Genomic DNA, 23,064 nt, shown 5'->3' on the forward strand with positions numbered 1-23,064 from the left:
GGTCTCTAGGTCCTGCTGACCGTCGCAATAGGAGGGATGTGGCCTGGGGAGAGTACCCAGGGCCACCTAGAGAGGCCTGGAGGGCTGCCTTAGGCCCCAAGGCCAGAAGTTCCCCTCCATCCTACTTTAGGTTGATTAAATCGCAGTTTAAAATATCCCTGAGAAGCACAATCTTCTGCATGTTTACTGAAAACAGCAGCCCCGCTGGGTTCTGTGAATTTTACTCCTAGGAAAGCATGTTGGCCGAAGTATTTACGTCTTTGACATAATGAACAGCTGGCAAGACTAGGTGGGTCAATGCAACTTAGATTTGAGATAATGAGTTTCATTCCATATTTCAAAGAGCAAAAATCTGGACACAAAAGTTATTGAGCTTTTCATTGTTCATCTTCCATCATGGACTTTCAACACTTCCGTCATGCATGGGCTGTCCTACGTCCGGATTTTCCTGGACATTCACTGATTTTCCACCCGGATGCTGTTTACGAGGGCCGAATACTGGGAAATTCCGGAGGTGTGGCATCCCTAGATATTTTTATATTTTTTATATTACCTTTTTAGTTCAGCTACAGCCGTATTGATTTTCAAGGTGAGAGAGCAGAGTAGATTTGAAACCCCTAGCTATTAACTGATAAGTACGGCCCTAGTGGGACACTTTAAATCCAGGCTTGGACACTTAATCACTTGCAGTTAAATATACCACTTTTGACCATTGAAGTGTGCTTCACTGGCTCTCAGGCAGAAATCCTTGCTGAGTCAAGTGCGTAGCTGTCCGTGGTCTTCCATTGCAGTTATGTGAGCAGATTGCAAACTTCCATCCATTCATGGGCAGGGAAGTGATTAATAGCAGTCGCACTGCTACAATTAAAAAAAAACCCAACCCAAATAATAAAAATAAATATTTATTAGGTGTCTCAAAGCAACTTACACAATAAAAATAGAAAGAGTGAAGGTGTTGAGATCAAACATAAAAAGAGCAATACTGTAAACTCATCCAAAAATATGACTCATGGGTGAGGACTCTGAAAAATGAGTGAAAATGTGACCCACCTGGGCAGGAGCTGAAAAACAAACAAAATCATGGGCCACATTTTTGCTCATTATTTGAAGTCCTGGCTGATGGACCACATTTTTGCTCATTTTGGGGAAACCTGTCCTGCAAACATCAACTGGCAACAGCATGTAGAAAGAGGCTGCAGTTTGCACGATTATGCCACCAGATGGCAGCAGCGTGTAAACAGAAAGTAATTTTGCAATACAGTACAATACTGTAATGGTGTAATGGGTAAGAGGGCAGCAGCAGTAGGTAAAAAGAGGCTGCATTTACAACATTTTGTCACTAGATGGTAGCAGAATGTTGTTTCAGGAGAAAGCAGGTACAGTATTTTACTCGCTTAACAGAAAGAGGGAGAAGGAAAATGTCAGAGAGGAAAAGGCTGTGGTTACTGTCACACAGGAATTTGGTGTCCTCCAAGTTAAGTTGTCACATATCTTCCAGGCATCCTCTTCAAAGAAAAAAGGGAACTTAAGATGCCTACCCAAGAAATGTGAGGGACCTGAGCAACTGAATCTGGATCCTATTGGTCAGAAATAGTCAAGGGTCACTCCTCCCAGGAGAGGAAACGGAAACACACACACACACACACACACACACACACACACATGCTTCCTTGAGAGTAAATCAGACCAACTAGGGCAGGGGTCAGCAACCTTTTTCAGCTGTGGGCCGGTCCACCGTCCCTCAGACCATGTGGTGGGCTGGACTAATTTTTTTGGGGGGGGGGGGGGATGAACGAATTCCTGCTCCACAAATAACCCAGAGATGCATTTTAAATAAAAGGACACATTCTACTTATGTAAAAACACGCTGATTCTCGGACCGTCCATGGGCTGAAGTAAGAAGGTGATTGGGCCGCATCTGGCCCCCAGACCTTAGGTTGCCTACCCCTGAACTAGGGTGTAGTAAATGGGCTTGCATTAGTAGATTTTTAGAGCCACAGTTCTTTGGCCTATTTTGCATTCTGTTTTGAACTTTTCCCAGCTTTTCCTCGCATCTTTTATTTTAAATAAAATTTCCTGATTGAAGCACTGAAGTGTGTGTGATTGCCAACCTTGGGGTTAGACGCTTGGCATTCATGCTGCTGGAAGTTTAGGATCAGAGTTGTAAGAGACCAGCGTGCTCTTCTGGGATCTGGGTGAGACCCAAGGAGCGTGGGCTGCCTTTACACTCTCACTACATAGGATAAAGCAGCTCTCAGCTCTCCTTTCTCCAGCAATTTGTGTGTCTGTTGGACCAAGGAATGGGCAGAGGTAGACTATGGCCAGCAAGGCTAGTAGCCATTAATTGGAGGTTGCTTTGGGATTTATTTATTTTTATGAATTGCACGTGTTTCTGGCAATTGTGTATTTCATTGTGTACAACTCTCGGAGACCTTTTTGCATAACGACCATCTAACAGATTTAATAAATGATCCTCATAATTTTTAGTTGATTACAAACATATTTGATTGATTCATTGGCTGAACTAGGTTGTATTCCTAGTTAAGAACCCGAACAAGATGCCACAAGACTTCACCAGGTTTTCTGAGCTGCAGAATGGGTCGGGAAAGGTCACTGCCCCTCATTTTCCTTTATGTCTGTGCTAAAGGCGTTTTCCCTCTGGGCACAGAAGAGAAGATTCTCTAACAAGGGAAAGTCATTCCATAAAATGATCGGCTGTGCAGCAGAATGGGTCATAAAATATCCCCCTGAAAGGTTTATGTAGGAAACTTTATCCAGCATTGATCCAGCCAAGCTTCTGTCTTCCCTTAGAAGAAAAGCAGAAAGCTGCCTTTATACTGAATCAGAACGTTGGTCCATCTAGCTCAGTGTTGTCTACACTGACTGGCAGCAGCTCTCCAAGATTCTCTCTTCGTTCTCCCTGTGAATGCTGTGGATTGAACCTGGGAACTTCTGCATGCAAAGCAGATGCTCTACTGCTGAGCTGCAGCCCTTCATTGGGCAACAGGAACTGATGGCAGTCGTGGTCAGGGTGTCTGCTTATGTATTGCCAAGAAACAGGAAATGCATCCCCAGAAAAAGAGGATAAATGATGACACAGACACTTGCGAGTGCCAATTCATATGTATATGTGCAAATTCAAAATGAATTGCTAGGATTTAACTGTAGTGCCTTGATGGGACTGAGGGACCAGGAGATTTGTGCTATCAGTCTGCAATCTAGCTGCTAACTCTTGATAGACGGCTTCATGGCCTCTGTGCTCCCTTCTTAGGCTTATCTTTAAATGTACCTGGCATCAAACAGCCCTTCAAATAGAGATGTCTTCCCACGGAGGAGTGTCCTCTGCAAAGTAGGGCACACAGCCACCCTAGCCATCAGTGAGACAGCCCCCTCCTGTCTGCCTTCTTACTTCAAGAAGGCACCACTATCTGTCAGCTTCCTCCTCCTCCTCTCCTCTCAGTATTGCCTTCATAGAACTCAGCAGGGAGGATGGAAACAAAACTAGAATTAAGTGGTTCTGCCTCTCATTTGTTCTGGCGCCACCTACTGTTCAGCTCCCTGCCTGCCACCCTACCAGCCTCAATGGGCACCAGCCACCACTGGAGGGTCCTTGGTTGGGGAAAAGGTAAAGGATCCCTGGACAGTTAAGTCCAGTCAAATTTGACTATGGGGTGCTGCACTCATCTTTGCTTTCAGGCCGAGGGAGCCGGCATTTGTCCACAGACAGCTTTCTGGGTCATGTGGCCAGCATGACTAAACCGCTTCTGGTGCAACGGAACACAGTGACGGAAGCCAGAGCTCACGGAAACGCTGTTTACCTTCCCACCACAGCGGTACCTATTTATCTATGTGCACTGGTATGCTTTCAAACTGGTAGGTTGGCAGGAGCTGGGACAAAGCAAAGTGGGTGCCTGACATCCACCTCATTTATATATGAATCATCTGCATACAAATGGATTGAATTTGCAAGCAGGTCATCGACACAAAATGTGGCAGCGGGGCATGATGCTGTTCAGGATTTCATCCTTCCATTCCTCACCACCATTTTTCATTGCCCTGCCCCAACAGTCCACCAGCATGGAGGCTACTGAGCATGCTCAGTCCTCATTGGGCTATTATTCCCGCCCCCAACCTTTCCTAAAGGTTATGTGTGTGTTTACATAAATCTGGAATTTCTTCAAGCTTGCTGATAACTTATTTGTTCTGTGCAAATGCTGCTGATTTAATTTGCATTTATTTTAACATTTATTGCCCTACCTTCCCCCCCAAGGAGCTCAAGTCCTCCCTTCCCCATCCTATCCTCACAACCCTGTCAGGTAGGTTCAACTGGCCCACAATCACCCTGTGAGCAGAATTTGAACTCTGGTCTCCTAGTCCTAGTCCATAACACCATACCACCTGTTCCTATATTGATATCACAGCCTGGACACTGGAAATAGAAAGAATGGTGATAATGCACTTGGCATGTGCAGATTAGCTGTATTTCCAAAGCAGTTGGTATCTGGGCAAGGGCACTTGGATGGAAATCTGTTCACCTATATCATACAGCGCCGCTCCATTTGAAATACACCAAAAGAAATAAATAGACAGAGCAGTTCCCCTGGACAAGATGCATTTATTTTGTGTGTGCAGATGAGAAGACTTTACTGCCAATCATAAACTCTATTATCGAAATACGAATAATAGCAAAAGGTCAAGCTCAGAAAACAGAGAAGAATACAGTGGCTTTTAAGAATGCAATGCAAAGTGACAGGTGGAAGTGTGATCCAGATAACTGGGAGTTTATTCAGCATTTCTCTGCAAGACATGGTTTCCTATCTGAGTCTTATCACTGGTTGGAGCCAGGGGTTAGCAAAGCGATGGACCCTCCAGATATACTTGGACTACAGCTGCCATCATCCTTGACTATTGGCCATGCTGGCCAGGGCTGATGGGAGTTGGAGTCTAACAATGTTAGGGCACTACCAGGAATTCAGGAGAAGGGTATCTAATGTGGTGCCCTCAATAAGATATTGGAATATGACTCCCATGGTCCTTGGCCACTGACCAGGCTACCTGGGGTTTGATGGGAGCTTTAGTGCAATGACATCTCAAAGGTGCCGTGTGTTTCTTCTGGATCTTAGATTGTGGGGAAGACCTGGGAGCTGCAGCAGAAAGCAGAGGCACCATCGCACATTTCCACGTCGTGTCCCCATTTATCGAGAGAATCCCCCCCCCGAAGGCTTTGCCGGAATTAACCAAGGTGTTTCTGCTGTTGTTTGACGTAGCCCACCACGTTATTGGAACTGCCTCCTGTAAAACAACAATGGGCAGAATAGATGTTAAACGTGAACATTTAAGAATGCGAATCCATTCAAGAATATCGTGGTGTAATGGGGTTATAGAATTACAAGGTGAAGACCCGCTTCATGGGCAGGACAGTGGGATAGGAAGAGAACAGCAGCTGTTTACATATGTAGAGCCCTGTTGGATCAGGCCAATGGCCCATCCAGTCCAGAATCCTGCTCTCACAGTGGCCAGCCAGATGCCTGAGGGAAACCCCCTAGCAGGATTTGAGCACAAGAGACCTCTCTCTCCCTGTGGTTTCCAACAACTGTATTCAGAAGCATTGCTGCCTCCATATGTGGAGGCAGAGCATAGCTACCATGACTAACAGGCAATGACAGCCCTCTCCTGCATAATTTTTTCTAATCCTCATTTAAAGCCATCCAAGTTAGTGGCCATCACTGCCTCCCCTAGAATGAGTTCCACAGTTTAACCACGCAATGCATGAAGAAGAGCCTGCTGGATCAGGCCAAAGGCCAACCTAGTCCAGCAACCTGTTCTCATAGGGCCATGTCTTTGGGAACCCCATAAGCAGCAGCCCTCTCCCTGGCTGTGATTTCCAGCAACTGGCTTGGAATCCTAGGAAGGAATTCATGATGGTTCAAGTGGACTGTTGGATGATTGTTAATATGTCTGGGTTATCTCATTCTGCTCTTGGTTTCTTTATAAATAATTGTGCTTAAACTGACTTTAATTATGCATTAATTATTCTATTGGGGGCACTTTTCAGGGCCAAAAAAGCAATATATATACATTTTGAAACAAAAAAAACAGCAATATGCATTTAAGCTGAAATTCTCATGATCCAAATCGCAATGGTGGAGTCTTACCAAAATATTCCTTGTAATATTTAGGCCTTAGATTCCACCCATCTGGGGAGAAAAACAAATGAAAATGAGCTCCAGATAGTAAAATTGGAATGACTATCTTGCATTGACCACAACATGCTGGCTGGATGTTCTCCTGACTTTGCTGAAACCATTATGTTGCACAGCCCTTTCGAAGTGAGGCAGTAACAAATCTGAACTCCGGACAATATAGGGAGCTTACCCAGTTTCCTCTATAACAGTGTGTAGCCAATGCAGTGGACTCCAGAAGTTGTGGACCACAACTCCCAATATCCCTGAATATTGGTCATGCTGGCTGGGAATGATGGAAGCTGCAGTCCCAAAAAATCTGAAGGGCACCATGTTGGCTTTTCCTTCTCAATGATCTGCAGAACACTTACAGTCACACCTAGTGTCTGGAAGCCAGAAGTACAGAAGAATCAGAACAGATCAGCACTGACTCGCACATTATGTGTGGATCAGAGGTGGGGAACCTCAGGCCAGGTGGCCCCCAGGCCACCCACCCATTTGTGCTCTCAAGCACTTTTGCTGGAATGTGTCTTCAATCCTGCTTGCCAAAATGGATAGGTGCGTGCATAGAAACCTCTGATTTGTGTGTGGCATAAATGTACCCTGCTGTACACAATTAAGAGTCACGTTTGTTGTTGTTCCACCTCTTGACCCTCAGAAGGTCAAGGGCATGTGACCCCCCCCCAGAAGGTGTAGACCTACCAGAGTTCCCACGGAGCTTGATACACTGGCCCCTGTTGGGAATGCCCTCAGCGGCATTGCCAGGATTAATGATGTGGCATTCATATCCTGTTGGGCAGTGCAGAGGCTCGTCTCCATCTTCTGTGGTGCTGCATGCTTCGGCTGCAGAAAGAGTCATGGGGAAACATGAGAAGGCCCCCACCAGGCCAGGCCAAAGGTCCATCTGGCTTAGTGTGTTGAGGCTGCTGCGTTGACCAAGCCATGGTCAAGGATCCTCCCTGCTGGCTTGGTTTGCTGGTTGCCTTCTCAGCCCAAATGTGACAAGAACATGACATGGATACAGTTATGTGCCCACAAAACCTCACTGCTCAGTTAGTGGCCCACTATGTCTTTCAATAGGGACGCGGGTGGCGCTGTGGGTTAAACCACAGAGCCTAGGGCTTGCCGATCAGAAGGTCGGCAGTTCTAATCCCCGCGACGGGGTGAGCTCCCGTTGCTCAGTCCCTGCTCCTGCCAACCTAGCAGTTTGAAAGCATGTCAAAGTGCAATTAGATAAATAGGTACCGCTCTGGCAGGAAGGTAAACAGTGTTTCCATGCACTGCTCTTGTTTGCCAGAAGCAGCTTAGTCACGCTGGCCACATGACCCGGAAGCTGTACGCCGGATCCATCAGCCAATAAAGCAAGATGAGCACTGCTACCCCAGAGTCGTCCGCAACTGGACCTAATGTTGAGGGGTCCCTTTACCTATGTCTTTCAATGTTCCTCCCTTGGGCCTTGAACTCAGATCTCTACCCGGGACAGTTGCAAATCAATTGGCTTTGTGGGGAGGGGGGCGTTTTTCCTAGTCATTAGATAACCCTGATTGTTCATCCCTATTAGGCTGTGTGAATTAAAGTAGTTTTATCCAAAAGAAGTCCAAAGCCTTGGCCCAAGAGTACAAGGCTGCCAGCTTTCATCCTGCCCCAGCCTCTTCTGCTTTTTAACAGCTGCTCAGTGTGTCGGCATTAGCAAGTGATCACGTTTCTCTCTGTGCTGTGAAAAGTTTTATGAGATGATTTCTGCAACTGAAGTGTGCTTAAAACACAAGAGCATGCCAGTTCAGTTTTTTATGATCAGCTGGCAACATCAGAGAAGGAAAGAGACACAGAGAGAATCATGCTAGAAAAGAGACCAGGTTTGCTACCTTTTGCTGCCTTTCTCTGGGGAGCCAGAGCAGAGAACCCTCACTCAGCGTCAGAGTGTCTCCACTTAAAAGGACCAGAGAGTAGGCAGAGTCTTTGCCTGAGACTCTGGAAAGCCGCTGCCAGTCAGAGTAGACATTACTGGTCTGGATGGAGGCAACATCCTATTGTTACACACACGCCAATCTCCAAGTGGAGATTTCAAGGGTTCCAGCACATAGGTCAGTTTGGGTTTCCTTGGAATGAAGGGTCACCAGAGATGGTGGATAATTTTATTTGTTTACACATATGCACAAGCTGGCATAAGATGGAAGAGCTCGTAGTATTAAAACAGATTTTGCTTCTCCATTAGGTTTCTTGCGGGCGGTGGAGGTGTCTGTGCCCCAAAGCCACAGCCTGGGGTTCAGCACAGACCGCAAAGCAGACCAGCTCAGGTCTGTTCTCTTATACTTGTTTACTGCATCACCTCCAGACAGGTGAGGGGGAGAAAGCCTGTCTCCTGGAAGCATTTCTAGCTAGTAGTATTTGTACTGTTTAGACATGCAAAGAAATACTTGCAGGCCTAGCTAGAGTCCTTAACTTAACAAGAGACTGGTCTGACCATTTTACCCAGAATCTTGCTTTCTACAGATCTCTTACAGATATAAAAGCACCAGCCTCAGAGGGGACCAAAAGATGAAATCCAGGCCAATTCCTCCCCCCACCTGCATCCTTGCATATCCTACAATGCTATATCCAAATGGGGAAATATATTTGTAGAGCACTATCAATATTCTGACACCTTCCAAATGATGCACACATTTTTCTGACCTTGTAAAACTTCTTCCGGTCCGTCGAGAAGCCAGCCATTTCCACCCAGCCAGCGTGGCTTGGGCTGAACCACCAATCCAAAACTGTTCCCAGAAACCAGACATTGTTATGAAGAATGAGAGCACTGAAAAGTGAATAGAAGAACTCAAGGGTTGCTTTGCTACGATGGATCAGTGGTTGATGGCCGCCCAGTGATCTGTCAATTGACAGTGGGCAGGTGGATACTCCAGGGAAGTTCATAAGCAGGGTGGTGGTGGTGGTATTTTCTTCCTGGGTGCATTCAGAAATGCAGAACATTGCACTAGTTTTCCTGATTATAATGCTAGTGCTTCTGTTCTGGTTCTAACCTTGCTTTCCACATGGCAGTACCTGTAGCATTAGAGAACTGTGGCTTTTGGATCAATATACCTCAGGTCATGCTAAGGTCATTTACATGGTGACGAACAACGTTAACCATTGGACAACGTGGCTTCTCCCACGCCCTTCCAGCACACGCGTGCTTCTGTTACCCCATTTTTAATTTTTTTTTATTGATTGTATTGCACATACATTATTCCCCCATGAAAACAGCAGGAAAGGACTTACTCCCATGTTTTTCTGGGTTAATGGGCTTCCAAATGGATATTTCTGGAAGCAATTAACATAGAACCGAGTGATAAGCTTCCACTATGTTCTGCCAGATTTCCAGAAGTGACTTTTATGTCATTTGAAACCTCATAGATCATAGAATCACAGAGCTGGAAGGGACCATGACAATCATCTACCTTCTGCAATGCAGGAAATATGTAGCTGCTTCTTACAGAGATCAAACCTGCAACCTTGGCATTATTAGCACCACACTCTAACCAACTGAGCTGTCCAGGGGAAAGTGGACATTAACAGTTAGGGAACACCGGGGAAATGGAATAAATTGTGGGAATGCAGCCTTCTTCTGATACCATGCAGCTGAACCTGGAAGCAGCACTTACCATATTTGATCTGCCAAAGGCAGACCTCCATGTATCCTTCTGATCGAATATTTTATGCTAGAGATCAATAACACCCTTTCTCTCTCTCATCCCTCATCTGGTCCAGCATGACATATTATGGGCTGGCATACCTGGAGGTGGGGGCACTGACTCCAGGCAAGCATAGATGCACCCATTGTAGCAGCAGCGCTTGTGTCTCTCGCACTCGGAGTCCGAGCGACAGCTGGGCACCTCGCACGCCCGGTCAGCAGCGTCTGCGGTGGAGGGGGGCAGCGGTCGTTCTTCTGGTAAGGCGTTCCATGGGAATGAAGGGGGTACTCATAGTCCTAGAAGAATTAGAACATATCCAGTCTTTATTGAGCATTTATTCTGATTTGTTTGCAGGGAGTACTTGGGGAAAATAGGGCACTGCCCCACCAGCCTCAATCTGACCCCAGCTACTCCTCACCTGTCTGATTTCATACTTACAAGCAGTACAAGGGTTTGGCACTGCCTGATAACTTCCTCCTCCCTAGTCTCAAAACTAGAATCAATTGGCTGTACCGCTCATTGGCTTTGGCTAGCATTGGCTCTGGCGCCCCCTACTGTTGATCTTCCTCCTTTCCAACCTGCCAGTCCCGATGGGCACTATTATGGAGACATCATCTATTGTGCACTCATCCTGATTTGCTTGTGGGGGGTGGTATACAGCTTCCTGTTCATCATTTTTTCATTCCACATTTTCCAATGCATTTCCCCATCACTTTCCCACCTGCAAAAGCCCATTGCTGATTTTTGTTTAAGTGGATTTCTTGTGTTTGGATGACAGAACACATTCATTCACAAACTCAATTTTCCTATTATATTCTTGAATCCCTCCTGCAAAATACAGGCGGTCTGGAGATGGCCTTAGAACAAAATGCATCAATATTTTATGTTGCACATTAATCATGGAATTCAGATACAGTATATGTTTTGGTTCCAAAATAATTTCAGTTCTAGAAAGTCCAGGGAAGCCACACTGAGTCTCAAATTCATGTTCAAACACCATGCTTAAAAGGGGGACACTTTGGAGAAGGGGGTAGGGTGGCTCCTTGGGTATTGCCAAGAAAGAAAGATAAAAGAGGACACAGATTTGCACTGCATGTGCTAGTTAATGTATAGGTATACATATAAATTTAAAAATATGACTATAATTTAAAACGGAAATATAATACACCTCTCCAAAGTAGGGACGACTCTGTCCAGGTGAGCTTTGTGGCTCCTGTTCTCGTCTTCTTAGCAAGTTTTATCTTTCAACCAGACTTGGTTGAAACAACCCTTAAAACAGAGGACTCCTTCAAACAGAGGACTGTAAAACAGGGGGGGGGGGGTCGGATTCCTAATTTTTGAAGATAATCATCCAAGGTAGAACTTCCCAGTTCAGGATTTTACATGTTTCTCCCTGCAACTACTTCCAAACCTACCAACTGAATGTAACTGAGTTGTTGTTAACCATTTTAATTAGAAGTGTACATATATTTCTCAATAAACTGTGCAGCCTTAACTTCTGCTATTAAGATTTTGAGGGTTGTCTGCATTACTCAGATGGTCCAGCAGATGGCGCTAACTGGCAGCGATAACAGCTATGAAGAGCCCTTCATTTAGGGACCATCCATTAACATGTATTGTGCTTTCAATAACTTTTCTTCATCTTCCCATTACACTTTGCTACATTTTAAACCGACGCTTCCTTCTTCCTTTGTCGCACCCTTTTAAATTTCCATGTGGGAGGCGTGGGAAGCATTTTGTTTCTAGTGAAAGATTGTTTGCACCTCTATTCGAAAGCTAAAGCTGCACACCAGCCGGTTGAAGATTTTGTTATAGCTCAATGTGTTTTCCAAGGTGTATTTATTTTTATGCCATGATTATCTACTCCAGAGGAGGTGAAATCCAGCCCCTGGGCCAATCCTTGGCTCACCAGGGTGTCCAGATTGCTCCATAAAGGCCATTCAGCTGATATCACAGGGGGAGATCGGCTACTGGGTACGGAGGAAAGGGTTGAATCCTGGTAGGATCTGCTTTGTCTGTGCATTTTGTGCAGGGAACAGGCTGGCAAAGCAGACCTGTGCAGTAAGCAGGTTTGAAGCCCCCACCTATCAGCTGATGAGCAGAGGGTCCGTTCCTACAGGGGGCTGCTTCCCTCGTGTATCACAGCCTTTCTCAACTTCTCCAGAAGTCGTTGGACTACAACTCCCATCATCCCTAGCTAGCCATGTTAGGGATGGTGGGAGTTGTAGTCCAACAACATCTGGGGACCCAAAGTCGAGAAAGCCTGCCCTAATGGAAAGGGGCACTTGCAGCCTTGGGGCGAACCTACAGCCATGGTTTTTAACATTAAGGAAGGGTTAAGGAATGGTTTTGATAACCATATGGACACATGAAGTCCAACTTTTAACCTTCATAGTGCATTCTTAAAATGTGACACTTGAAGGCGCCGCAGAGCAACCAGCAGCAGGGAACAGCATTTTCATGGGGAGGGGAAGGTAAGAAACGCTTCATTTTACAAGTATGTGCTGTGACATTTTAGAACAATATATCTAATATAGTTCTAACAACACTAAACAGATCAGTGTAGATCCACTATCAACCCCGTGCTGCTCCTTAAACTTAAAAAACCTGGCAGTTCAAAAAAACAGCATGGGGCTGTTTGCAAAAGGGCGGACACAGAGCAATGGATTCAAACTACAAGAAAGAAGATTCCACCTAAACATTAGGAAGAACTTCCTTTTTTTTTATAAGATTTTATTATTTTTCCATATGCATATATAAAGAGAACAAAGCATACAACAATACACTGAAAATACGAAATACAATACACAATAAACAACTCAAACAACAACACAATGAACATAAGAAAAACACATACAAACCTGTCTAAACACTAATCTTTATCTCATTCTTATTTTTTTCTCTAAGCATAGGGGGACTTCCCCCACACCCTCCACTGCATTGTTGATCCAAATATACTTTAAGTAGCTATATATCTACTTTCATAACTAATAACCATCTTATTTGTCCTTAGATTCATTTACTAAAACATAGTTCTTAATCTATTCCCAAAATCTTCAGACATTCTTATTTATATCTTATACTATAAAATTCTTACCAAAACTTTAACTTATATTTATCTAGCTTAAGCCTATTCGACAGCTAATTCTGCTCAGATATTCAATTTTACACTATTAACTAAATAATCCTTAAATTTCTTCCAATCCTTCGACACCTTCTCCTCCCTCTGGTCTCGGATTCTCGCGGTCAGTTCAGCAAGCTCCATAAAGTCCATTAACTTCATCTGCCATTCTTCCACCGTTGGGATCTCTTCACCCTTCCAGTTTCTTGCCAATAAAATCCTAGCTGCTGTTGTGGCATACATAAAAAATACTCTGTCTTGGCTGGGTATCTGTTCATTGGTCATGCTCAAAAGGAAAGCCTCTGGTTTCTTACTAAAGGTAATTTTCATTACCTTTTTGAGTTCATTGTAAATCTTATCCCAGAAGGCTTTAACCCTTGGGCATGTCCACCACATATGATAAAAGGTACCTTCCACTGATTTACATTTCCAACACAAGTTAGTCATTGACGGATTCATCTTAGCGATTTTAACTGGTGTTAGATACCATCTATATAACATTTTCATAATGTTCTCTCTTAAGTTATTACAAGCTGTAAATTGGATACCTTCCTTCCACAGTCTTTCCCAGTCCTCTAACATAATATTATGTCCCACATCTTTTGCCCAATCTATCATTGTTGATTTAACCATTTCATCTTTCGTATGCCACTCTAGCAGCAAATTATACATTTTGGAAAGGTTTTTTGAATTCGATTCTATTAGCTCTGTTTCCAGTTTTGATTTTTCAACTTGAAAACCAATCTTCTTGTCTGCTTTGAAAATCTCATAAATTTGATGATATTGCAGCCAGTCGGTGACCTCGCTTTTTACCTGGTCATATCCTTTCAGTTTAAACGATTCACCTTCCTGCTGCAATATATCTATATATCTTAACCATCTTGCAGACATGTTGGGTCTCTTATAGGCCTTGGCCTCCACTGGTGAAATCCATCTAGGAGTCTTTCTCTCTAACAAGTCTTTATATCTCGCCCAAACCTGATACAAGGCTTTTCTAACTATATGATTTTTAAAAGTCTTGTGGACCTTGGCCTTGTCGTACCAAAGATAAGCGTGCCATCCAAACATGTTGTCAAAGCCTTCCAAATCTAAAACATCCGTATTTTCCAATTTGAACCAATCTTTCAGCCAGCAAAAGGCCGCCGCTTCAAAATAAATCCTTAAGTCCGGCAGAGCAAAGCCTCCTCTCTCTTTAGAGTCCGTTAAAATCTTGAATTTAATTCTGGGCTTTTTCCCTTGCCATAAGAATTTTGATAGGTCCTTTTGCCATGTTTTAAAACAATCCAACTTGTCTAAAATTGGAATGGCTTGAAATAAAAACAGCATCCTTGGCAGGACATTCATCTTCACAGCAGCTATTCTACCCATTAGTGAAAGTTTCAATCTTGTCCATATCTCTAAGTCCTTTTTTATCTCGGTCCACAGCTTCTCATAGTTGTCCTTGTACAAGTTCAGGTTTTTTGCAGTGAGATTGATCCCTAGATATTTTACTTTCTTGGCAAAACTGAGGCCAGTGGATTCTTGCAGCACTTGTATTTGTTCTGTTTTCATATTTTTAGTCAACACTTTGGTCTTCTGTTTGTTAAGTTTGAAGCCGGCTACCTGCCCATACTTCTCGATTAATTCCAACGCTTTGGGGACACTACTTTCAGGATCTTGTAGGGATAACATTAAGTCATCGGCAAAGGCACGTACCTTGTATTCCTTCTCTCCCACCCTTATTCCTTTAATCTGGTTCTCTTTTCGTATCATATTTAGAAGAACCTCCAGGACCGAACATTAGGAAGAACTTCCTGACAGTGAGAGCTGTTTGACAGTGGAATTTGCTGCCAAGGAGTGTGGTGGAGTCTCCTTCTTTGGAGGTCTTTAAGCAGAGGCTTGACAGCCATATGTCAGGAATGCTTTGATGGTGTTTCCTGCTTGGCAGGGGGTTGGACTGGATGGCCCTTGTGGTCTCTTCCAACTCTATGATTCTATGATTCAAACAGCCCCACACTGTGCTCTGGGGTGTCAAAAGTCAGGGCTTCCAAGTACTGCATTACTTGACATCACTATGATGCCTGGTGACTGAGAGGTGGGCAGCCCCACCCACCTGTCAGATTGGGCCTCTGAGGGTGGAGAGATGAAGATCTGGCCTGCCTGCCTGCCAGAAAAGGTTTCTCACTCCTCATAGAATTGCAGAGTTGGAAGGGACACCCAGAGTCATCCAGCCCAACCCCCTGTAATGCAGGAAACACAGCTAAGGAATCCCCAACAGATGACAATCAAACCCATTTCAAAACCTCCAATGAAGGAGAGCGCACTACCTTCTGAGGTAGTCCATTCCCCTGATCTGGGACTGTAAACTGAATAATCTGGATTTTATGCTATGATGTGTTCTTCTTTGTGGGGTATAAAGATAGAAATCAGCACAGCTGCCTGAATTTTTTGAGTCTCTTTAGGTTGTGGTTATGGAAGCCACCCTTTCATTTGAAAATTTGCCAAGACGTTTCTAGATCTTTTGCCTCTGTAACAATCATGGCTCATAGCCATTCATAATCTCCCAGGAATGTGTCAACTCTAGTGCTATTTAAGTCATCAAAGTTAACAGTCATTCCCACATCTCGTGGAAATGAAGTACATTTGTTTAAAAAGAAGAACGTTTAATAGCCCTAATAAACTTTTTGCAAGGGGGCACAAACTCTTTGCAATGCCCCCCCCAATGCTTTTTAAAATCTCTCTTTGGATAAAAAGTATTGGTGTGGTGTGGATTCTGAAACCAGACAATGGAGTCAGATGCTGAGCCTAGAAGAAGTCCATGCAAGTTTATATCACAAATGAAGTTAATTGTCTCTTCTTTGTGATGACAGGCCTTGATCCCCTCCTGCCCCCCCCCGCCATGTCTCATATGCCCAGCAGTCACTTTCTCCCCCCAACCAGTTCTAGTCAAATACAAAAAGCCTACCTGAGATATTTGACATACCTTACATACCTGACTGTGGCACTCATTGATCAGAAGGAGCCAGGGGTCACTCCCTACTGAGCCTTAAAAAATCTGGGCTGCCCTTGTCCAATAATGGCATGGCTTGTTTGTTTGTTTATTTGGATGTGTTGAGGAAGAGTGCAGACCGCTAGAAAAAAGTATACTCACAAACACACCTTGGCTACCTTAAGAGCAACAATACCCCAGAGCCCCACCAATTAGCATTTCAGTGTAACAGGAATGTAGGAAGCTGCCTTATATAGAACCAGAGCACCTGCCCATTTAGCTCAGTATTTTTCACACTGACAGTTGTTCAGGGTTTCAACAGGGGTCTCTCTCAGCCCTACCTGGAAATGCTGGGGATTAAACCTAAGACCTTCTGCATGCAAGGCAGATGACTTTCCACCGACCTGTGGCCCTTTGCAATGTTGTCTTCCCTTTGATACTTTTCTGATGCAATTTCTTATCCTATTAATGGACAAATAATGGTTGGGGAGGGAGGCAACACTTTTATGTGGGAAGGTGTGTGTGTGTGTGTGCACGCACGCACACGCACGCACACACACACACACACATGATCTAGACTAAGTCTCTTGCATCTAGCCTCTCCATCGCTCACCTTAATGGCAACCAGCTCCTTGTCCCACACCCCTGAGGCAGGTATTTCATTTTTTGCCTCCTGGTAGACCCGCCTCTGCTCACAGATCCTTTTAATCTAAGAACATCTAGGGTCTTTGCCAGTTCAGTAGCACCTGGATGACATGTAAACTGGAAATCCTGGAGGGATTGGGCACCGTGCCTATTTGTCATGTATTACCATGCTGTTAACATTGTTCCTGCTCCACCGTGTCATCCCTCTGGGCTGAGATTATGCAGCTACACGCACAAAAACATACACAGACACACCAAGCTCTATTTTTATCATAGTACATGATATAAATGATATTGACAAACTATATCTGATTTCCATTATGTTTATGAAACAAAGCCTCATTGTTCCACTATGCAAACAACACCTCTAGAAGATGCCTGTCTGTTCACTTCTAGCTTATTGTAGGTCCCTGCAGTTCCCAAAATATTCAGTTGCAAATTTAATCCTTTCTCAGTTTCTCCCAGGATTGCTCCTTTGTATTGAATATCTTCAATCTGTCTGTTATTACAGTACCAGCTAGGTTTCTCCCATTCCTTATCATCAATAAATCTGGAGGTAAGCACCCTCATTTCCACCTGTGACTTTATCATAGGAGGGCTAATACCATGTTCTGCCACTAGGTGTCACTCTGTATGATTTCTCCCACCATAAGAAAGTTATTGCTGCACTCTGCCACTAGGGGGTCACCGTTTGACAAACTGCTTTGCTTCATTATGGTTAACACATGGATCAGTAATGCTTTGCTCCAGGTAACACCAGAAACTCCCATGTGTTCAACCATGCACACAGAATTCATGTTTTAGAAAAGAGACCTCTGTGTTGAGTTCTGAGTAGAAAGTGGGCCTTCTGACTCTTTCTTCTCCAAATAAAATGGTGTGTGTGTGTGTGTGTGTGTGGTGTGGTGTTGTAATGTGGGTTTTTTGGGGGGAGATATGATGGAGTGGAAATGTATAGGCATTTATAAAACATGCTAACATGTTCACAACCCTTTACATGCACATTTTTTTGAAATCATTTCAACAGAATGATCATAATAATGTGTTGTCAAATCCATGAAATTCTTTGAAGAAGTGGCCAGCCACATTCTGGCTGTGAACTCAAAGTTTCAGGTAGGGCGTAGGGCGTGGAAACTAAAAAAAAAGGACCCATGAACACATCTGTATGACAGATGGTGGTTCGTGCAATGCTTTCAGATCCATGTTATCTACATGTTATCTAACTTCATGCAACTCTCTACATCATTCTTGTTGGATTATTAATTTTAAAAAGCTACCCAACCATATACTTAGTAATATGTATTGAGCCCATTGTGACCTGCTGACTTGCATTTCAGCATAAACCTACTTAATTCACAGCTCCCAAAACAATAATGCAAACTGAAGGACAGCCATTCTTATTTGCACATTTCTGAATTTGCAGTGAAGTTCTCCAGCTGAGTCGTGTGCAAAAATGCGCATAGTAGAGAAAAGCGTGCATAAAAATCCATATAATAATGAAAAACGACTTACAGAAATGGATATTAGAGAAAAGCACTTGCCAAAATGCATGCATATTAGACAAATTGCATACAGAAGCATGTCTATTAGGAGGAATGACAACTAAATGCTGGTGAATTTTTGAGAGGACCTTTAAAAATAATAAATCACAACTGATAGGGAAATTCAGATACTGAAATTCAGATGTTTTTGATTTTTTTTTTCAGGGTGGGGGTGGGCGAGGGGACCCGAGAAATGGAAATTGACAGATTCTCCCACCTACTTCTGAGTAAGTGTCTTTCAGACCTGAGTGTGTCTGTTCTTGACTTAGTGGACCACATAGAGTGAAATTGTGCAGAACCTGTCTACTAATAACAATTCCCTTCCCTTCCAATCTAATTTATGAGTGGACTTTAAAACTAATCAATTCCCTGACCTAAGTCCGCCTGAAATCACCCCTTTCAACGCCTTCTTTTTTCAAAGAGAGCCCTCCCTGCTGCCTTTTGATCACTTTCCTTTCTTAGTAATCCTAAAGAGTTCCTGCTAACAATAATAGGAAATGAGCTTTCAAGGAAATGAGCTTTCAAGGAAACAGCGATTAAAACAATACTTGGGGGCCCTTCTGACTTCCACCTGACCTACAGTAGATTTCCTCTCTGAAGAAGCTCAATCCCACCCAATACAGCTTGGCCTCCTGTCCAGTGCTTTTTTTCCTGGGGGGGACGCAGGGGTACGCATGCCCCTAAACATTTTGTGAATCTTTGTACTTTTGTCCATTTACTGTATTTATTTTTCCCCGATTTGATCTATAAAATGGTGAAGCCATGGGAGGTGAAAGTGGAATGATTTTTTGGGGGAGGGATGGTGTAGATGGGGCCTAACCTAGGATTGGCTCTCTCTACCCAGCCACTTTCTTTCAACTCTGTGGTCATTATCCTGCCTCTCTCTGCAGTATCAAAGCCTGACTAGTCAGGGCCAGAATTCTGAGCTAGATGGATGAATGCTCAGTAGAACAACCGCTTCCGATGTCCCTAAGCCCATCTTCTCAAGCCTCTCTGTTGCAGGCATAGAAACCTCCAGTGCTCTTGCTGCTTTGATGGAAGCAATGACAGAAAGGGTGCACTGTGGATCCGGATGGATGTGGCTATGAGTCCTCCCACTTCTGGGAATCGGATGCGGGGTGGGTGTGCATGTCATGCTTGGAGCCGATGCATTGTTATGTGAGTCTGATAATTGACTTTAGGTTACAAGTCTAGCCTCACTTCCCTGGAGCAAACCCATGGAATGTAATAGGATTTACTTCCAAGTAGACTCAGTTAGGCTTGCACTGTCATTGCATTATTATTATTATTATTATTATTATTATTATTAGTTTTTGCATTAATGTGCAGCTCACCGCTCTGGAGACCTTTGGGTCAAAAAGGGGCATATAAATCAACCAGCACGTCCCACCCTGCAGTTTTCATACTATGAAAGGCCTGCTTATTCCCTACAGTGAAACCAAGTCCCAGCGACGAGCCCACCCTCTGGAGAAGACCTGTCTACATTTCTCCTTGGGACATACTGTATTCAAAGACAGTGATCCTTCGACATGCAGGAGGGTGGGCAGCAGGGGAGGGGAATCCTGAACCTTGCCAGCTCAGCATATCGTATGATTGGCAGCTTGCCCAAAGTGCAAATACCATGAAGAGGAGAGGCAAGTAACAGCAAGCTTCCTAAATACACACACACACACACAATCCAGAGAGATCTCCAGAATGCAAGAGAAGAGAGAGAAGACGGCAAATTAGAGTGTTATGTATTAAAGTTATCACCCTAGGCCACTAGGGGTGTGTGTATATAGTTCATTCTGCTGCAGTTCTCACTCAGGTCCGCACATGCAAATGAGGGATTGAAAGTGACGTTCAGGGATTGGGCTATGTCCACCCACTATTTATTATAGAGGGTCAGACCAGAAGCTTGGGAGATCAGGGTTCAAATCCCCACTGGGCCATGAAACTAGTTGGCCTGGAGCCAATCATAGTCTGGCACTCGAACCTGCCTTGCAGGCTTGTTTGTGGATGAAATGGCAAGCAGGGCAAGAACCATGGATTCCACATTGAGCTCCTTGGAGGAAAGGTGGGTTAGAAACAAAGGAAATAAAAGAGTCGCTGCAGGAGCCCTCTCTCCAATTTAAAAATAAGAATAATATACATACACACCAGAAGGCAAGACCAAAAGTAAGAAGAGCCCTTCTGGGGTCCATCTAAAGGCCCATCTATTCCAGCATCTAGCTGGCAATCAGAACAGCCTAGCATGCATAAATACTCATTCAGTTAATATAATGATCAAGACATCCTTATTAGTGTCACATCAAAAGCACAGATTTGTAGAGGAGAAGTACTAGGGATGCAGTCAACCCGAAGAATGTAAATCACAATAATTTGAAAACAATTGATCACACACGCAGGCACAAAAGAATCAATGCTTCATATAAGCATTCCCAATTAAACAAACAAAAAATCACCAGAGGAGGCAAACCCCTAATACTGTAAATTTAAAGAAATGTGTATTCCATTTCAAGACAACATCTGACCTTACACTTTGTTTTCACTTATATGGCTGCATTGAATCTGCTCTGCTCATATAATTTCCTGGCTTTTTAGTAAAATTATAAACATATGTCCCTCTTAATTATCACTATTTTTAAATGTTCTTGAAAGTAAAATCAGCTGCACAATGTATATAGATCCCATTAAATTCAATGGGGTTTACTCCCATGTAAAAGGGGTAAGGCTGCCATCTTAGACTTTAAAAAATGATTTGTGGCTATTTTTACGTAAGAACATAAGAGCCCTGCTGGATCAGGCCAGTGGCCCCTTTAGTCCAGCATTCTGTTCTCACAGTGGCCAACCAGATGCCCATGGGAAACCCGTAAGCAGGACCCGAGCACAAGAGCCCTCTCTCCTCCTGTGGTTCCCAGCAACTGGCATTCATAAAGCATTACTGTAGCTGAAAGTAGAAGCAGAACGTAATTTTGTGGAATCTGTATCTTCTACCCTGTGCTGGGATCATCTTTATGAAAGGCAGGTTATAAAAGACCAATTATGTCTTATGTGACCCTTGGAATTGAATAGTGACCTTTAGGGTGTGAGTTTACCCCCCTGTCTGCATATTCCCAATCAAACTTCTGGTTTTTGGTTATTTAGCCCTGTGTTTCAGATTATTTCTCCCCTTTATTCATTTATTTGCATACAGGAGAGCTGCAGAAACTGAAGCAGAGGTGGTTTACAAGATTTTAAAAAGGGGGGAAATGTGGTTTCCTGGCAAATAATACTCATAGAGTAGACCCAAATCCATTGATCTACTCTGCATATGACTGGGTAACCTCTACAGATACCCCATTTCTTTTGCTTGTGCACCTCTGATTTTACTTTCAAGGAAGACCCAATGCATTATCCATCCCCAAATGCAACACACTTCTTCAGTACACAGGAAGCTGCCTTGCACTAAGTCAGCCCACTAAATCCATCTAGCTCAGTACTGTTTACACGGGCTGGCAGTGGCTCTCAAGGGTTTCAGGCTGAAAAGCTAAGGATTAAAAAAGGGCCCTTCTGCATATTCTTCCACTAGACAATTCCCCCCCCTCCGCCCGCACCTCTGGTTTCCCTGCCCTCCACCTTCCAAGCCAAATCTACTTACATCATATTTCTCTGCCAGCTTCAGGTGTGAGGCTCTCCTCCAGCGCTTTTTCCCACAGCAGCAATGTGGGGATAGGAGAAGCGTCAAGCACAGAGTGACCACCAAGAAATGCTGTCTGCACCCCATTCTGACACACACGCACAGACCCGTCTCTTCTCCTTACACCGTGAACGATTAGAAACTCCCCGACTCCAAATTCAGCAAGGACGAGGCTGGCTTCAGATTTCTTTAGAGCAGAAAAGAGGAGGCTGGTTTCGGTCAGGCAAAAGTCCAGCTCAGCCAGCCCCTTTCATGCAAGCACACACAGCTATTAGTCCTAAAAGAGGGTCGTAGGAGCTCTGCGTCTGAGAACGTTGTCGGAGAAGTTTTGTGCTCCCAAGTTTGATCAGGTTGTCCGATCTCGCAGCTGCTGCAACGGCTGTGCCCCCCCCCCCACCTCCCTGGAAAGATGGAAAGATTATTTTTAGACCTTTGTTTCAACATCTGGCACTCCTAGAGAGAGAGAGAGGCCCATTCAAAGCCAGAGAGAAGGAGAGGATCAGATGACAGCTGCTGTAAGGAGGGAAGGGGGGGGGAGCTGATTTTGTTTTTTGTTTTTTTAAAGGTCTCCAAGGAATAGGCAGGGCAAGCGCAAGCAAAATCTCTCAAGTCTTCCCATGGCAAGGCTCCTCACCATGACTAGTGTAGAGGCAAATCTGTCAATTTCTCTTTCGATCAGTTTCTCATTTTTCCAATCTTGTGTTTGGTTCTCTGCATCTGTTTTCTAATGGATTTTTTTTTAAGTCCTCAATAAAATCCATAAGCATTTTCCTGCATTTTTCTCCTAATATGCACATATTCGTACACAATTTCTTCAAATATACCTGTTTTGCAAAGCAATTTCCTCTAGGATCATGCATTTTTGAATGTTGTTTTTCACAGGCGTATATGCATTTTTACCCTAGTACATGCATTTTTGAACACATCACTTGGCTGGGGGAGGGGGGAGAACTGCATTGCAAAAACTCAGAGAAATCCAAATTTCAAAGGGTGCCTGCATTTTGGTCCATGCATTGTTTCAGAAAGTGCAGATTAGCTAGGTTCACCTTCAAATGTGATCTGACTCCAAATTCTCCTCCATCTCGACCCCGTCATATGTGGTCTGCAATGGCACAGCCCAGACACAGAGTTACCCCACCATCACCACTCTTGGCGAAAAGTCTGTGATGCTCCTCAGTAAATGTGTAGTAGGACCAGACTGAAAAGTTTAGAGCCCTTGCCTGTCTCTACTTATGCAGCCGTGCAGTGAAAGAATTAAGCCATATGTGTCTTATTAAGGAG

The 23,064-nt window shown here is 44.0% G+C and overlaps 1 protein-coding gene across 1 annotated transcript; it reads right to left on the minus strand.

Moving 5' to 3' along the window:
- Positions 1 to 5,199: 5,199 nt before the first annotated feature.
- Positions 5,200 to 22,135, minus strand: WFDC1 (WAP four-disulfide core domain 1). The gene is given in 8 exon segments (XM_033156817.1): positions 5,200 to 5,292; positions 6,156 to 6,197; positions 6,885 to 7,025; positions 8,856 to 8,927; positions 8,930 to 8,938; positions 9,955 to 10,071; positions 10,074 to 10,149; positions 21,745 to 22,135. Coding segments are annotated over 8 exon segments (642 nt in total). The 5' UTR covers positions 21,871 to 22,135; the 3' UTR covers positions 5,200 to 5,233.
- Between the last annotated feature and the right edge of the window lie 929 nt (positions 22,136 to 23,064).

The sequence above is a fragment of the Lacerta agilis genome, chromosome 8 (genome assembly GCF_009819535.1).
Source record: "Lacerta agilis isolate rLacAgi1 chromosome 8, rLacAgi1.pri, whole genome shotgun sequence".
NCBI classification, from domain to species: domain Eukaryota; kingdom Metazoa; phylum Chordata; class Lepidosauria; order Squamata; family Lacertidae; genus Lacerta; species Lacerta agilis.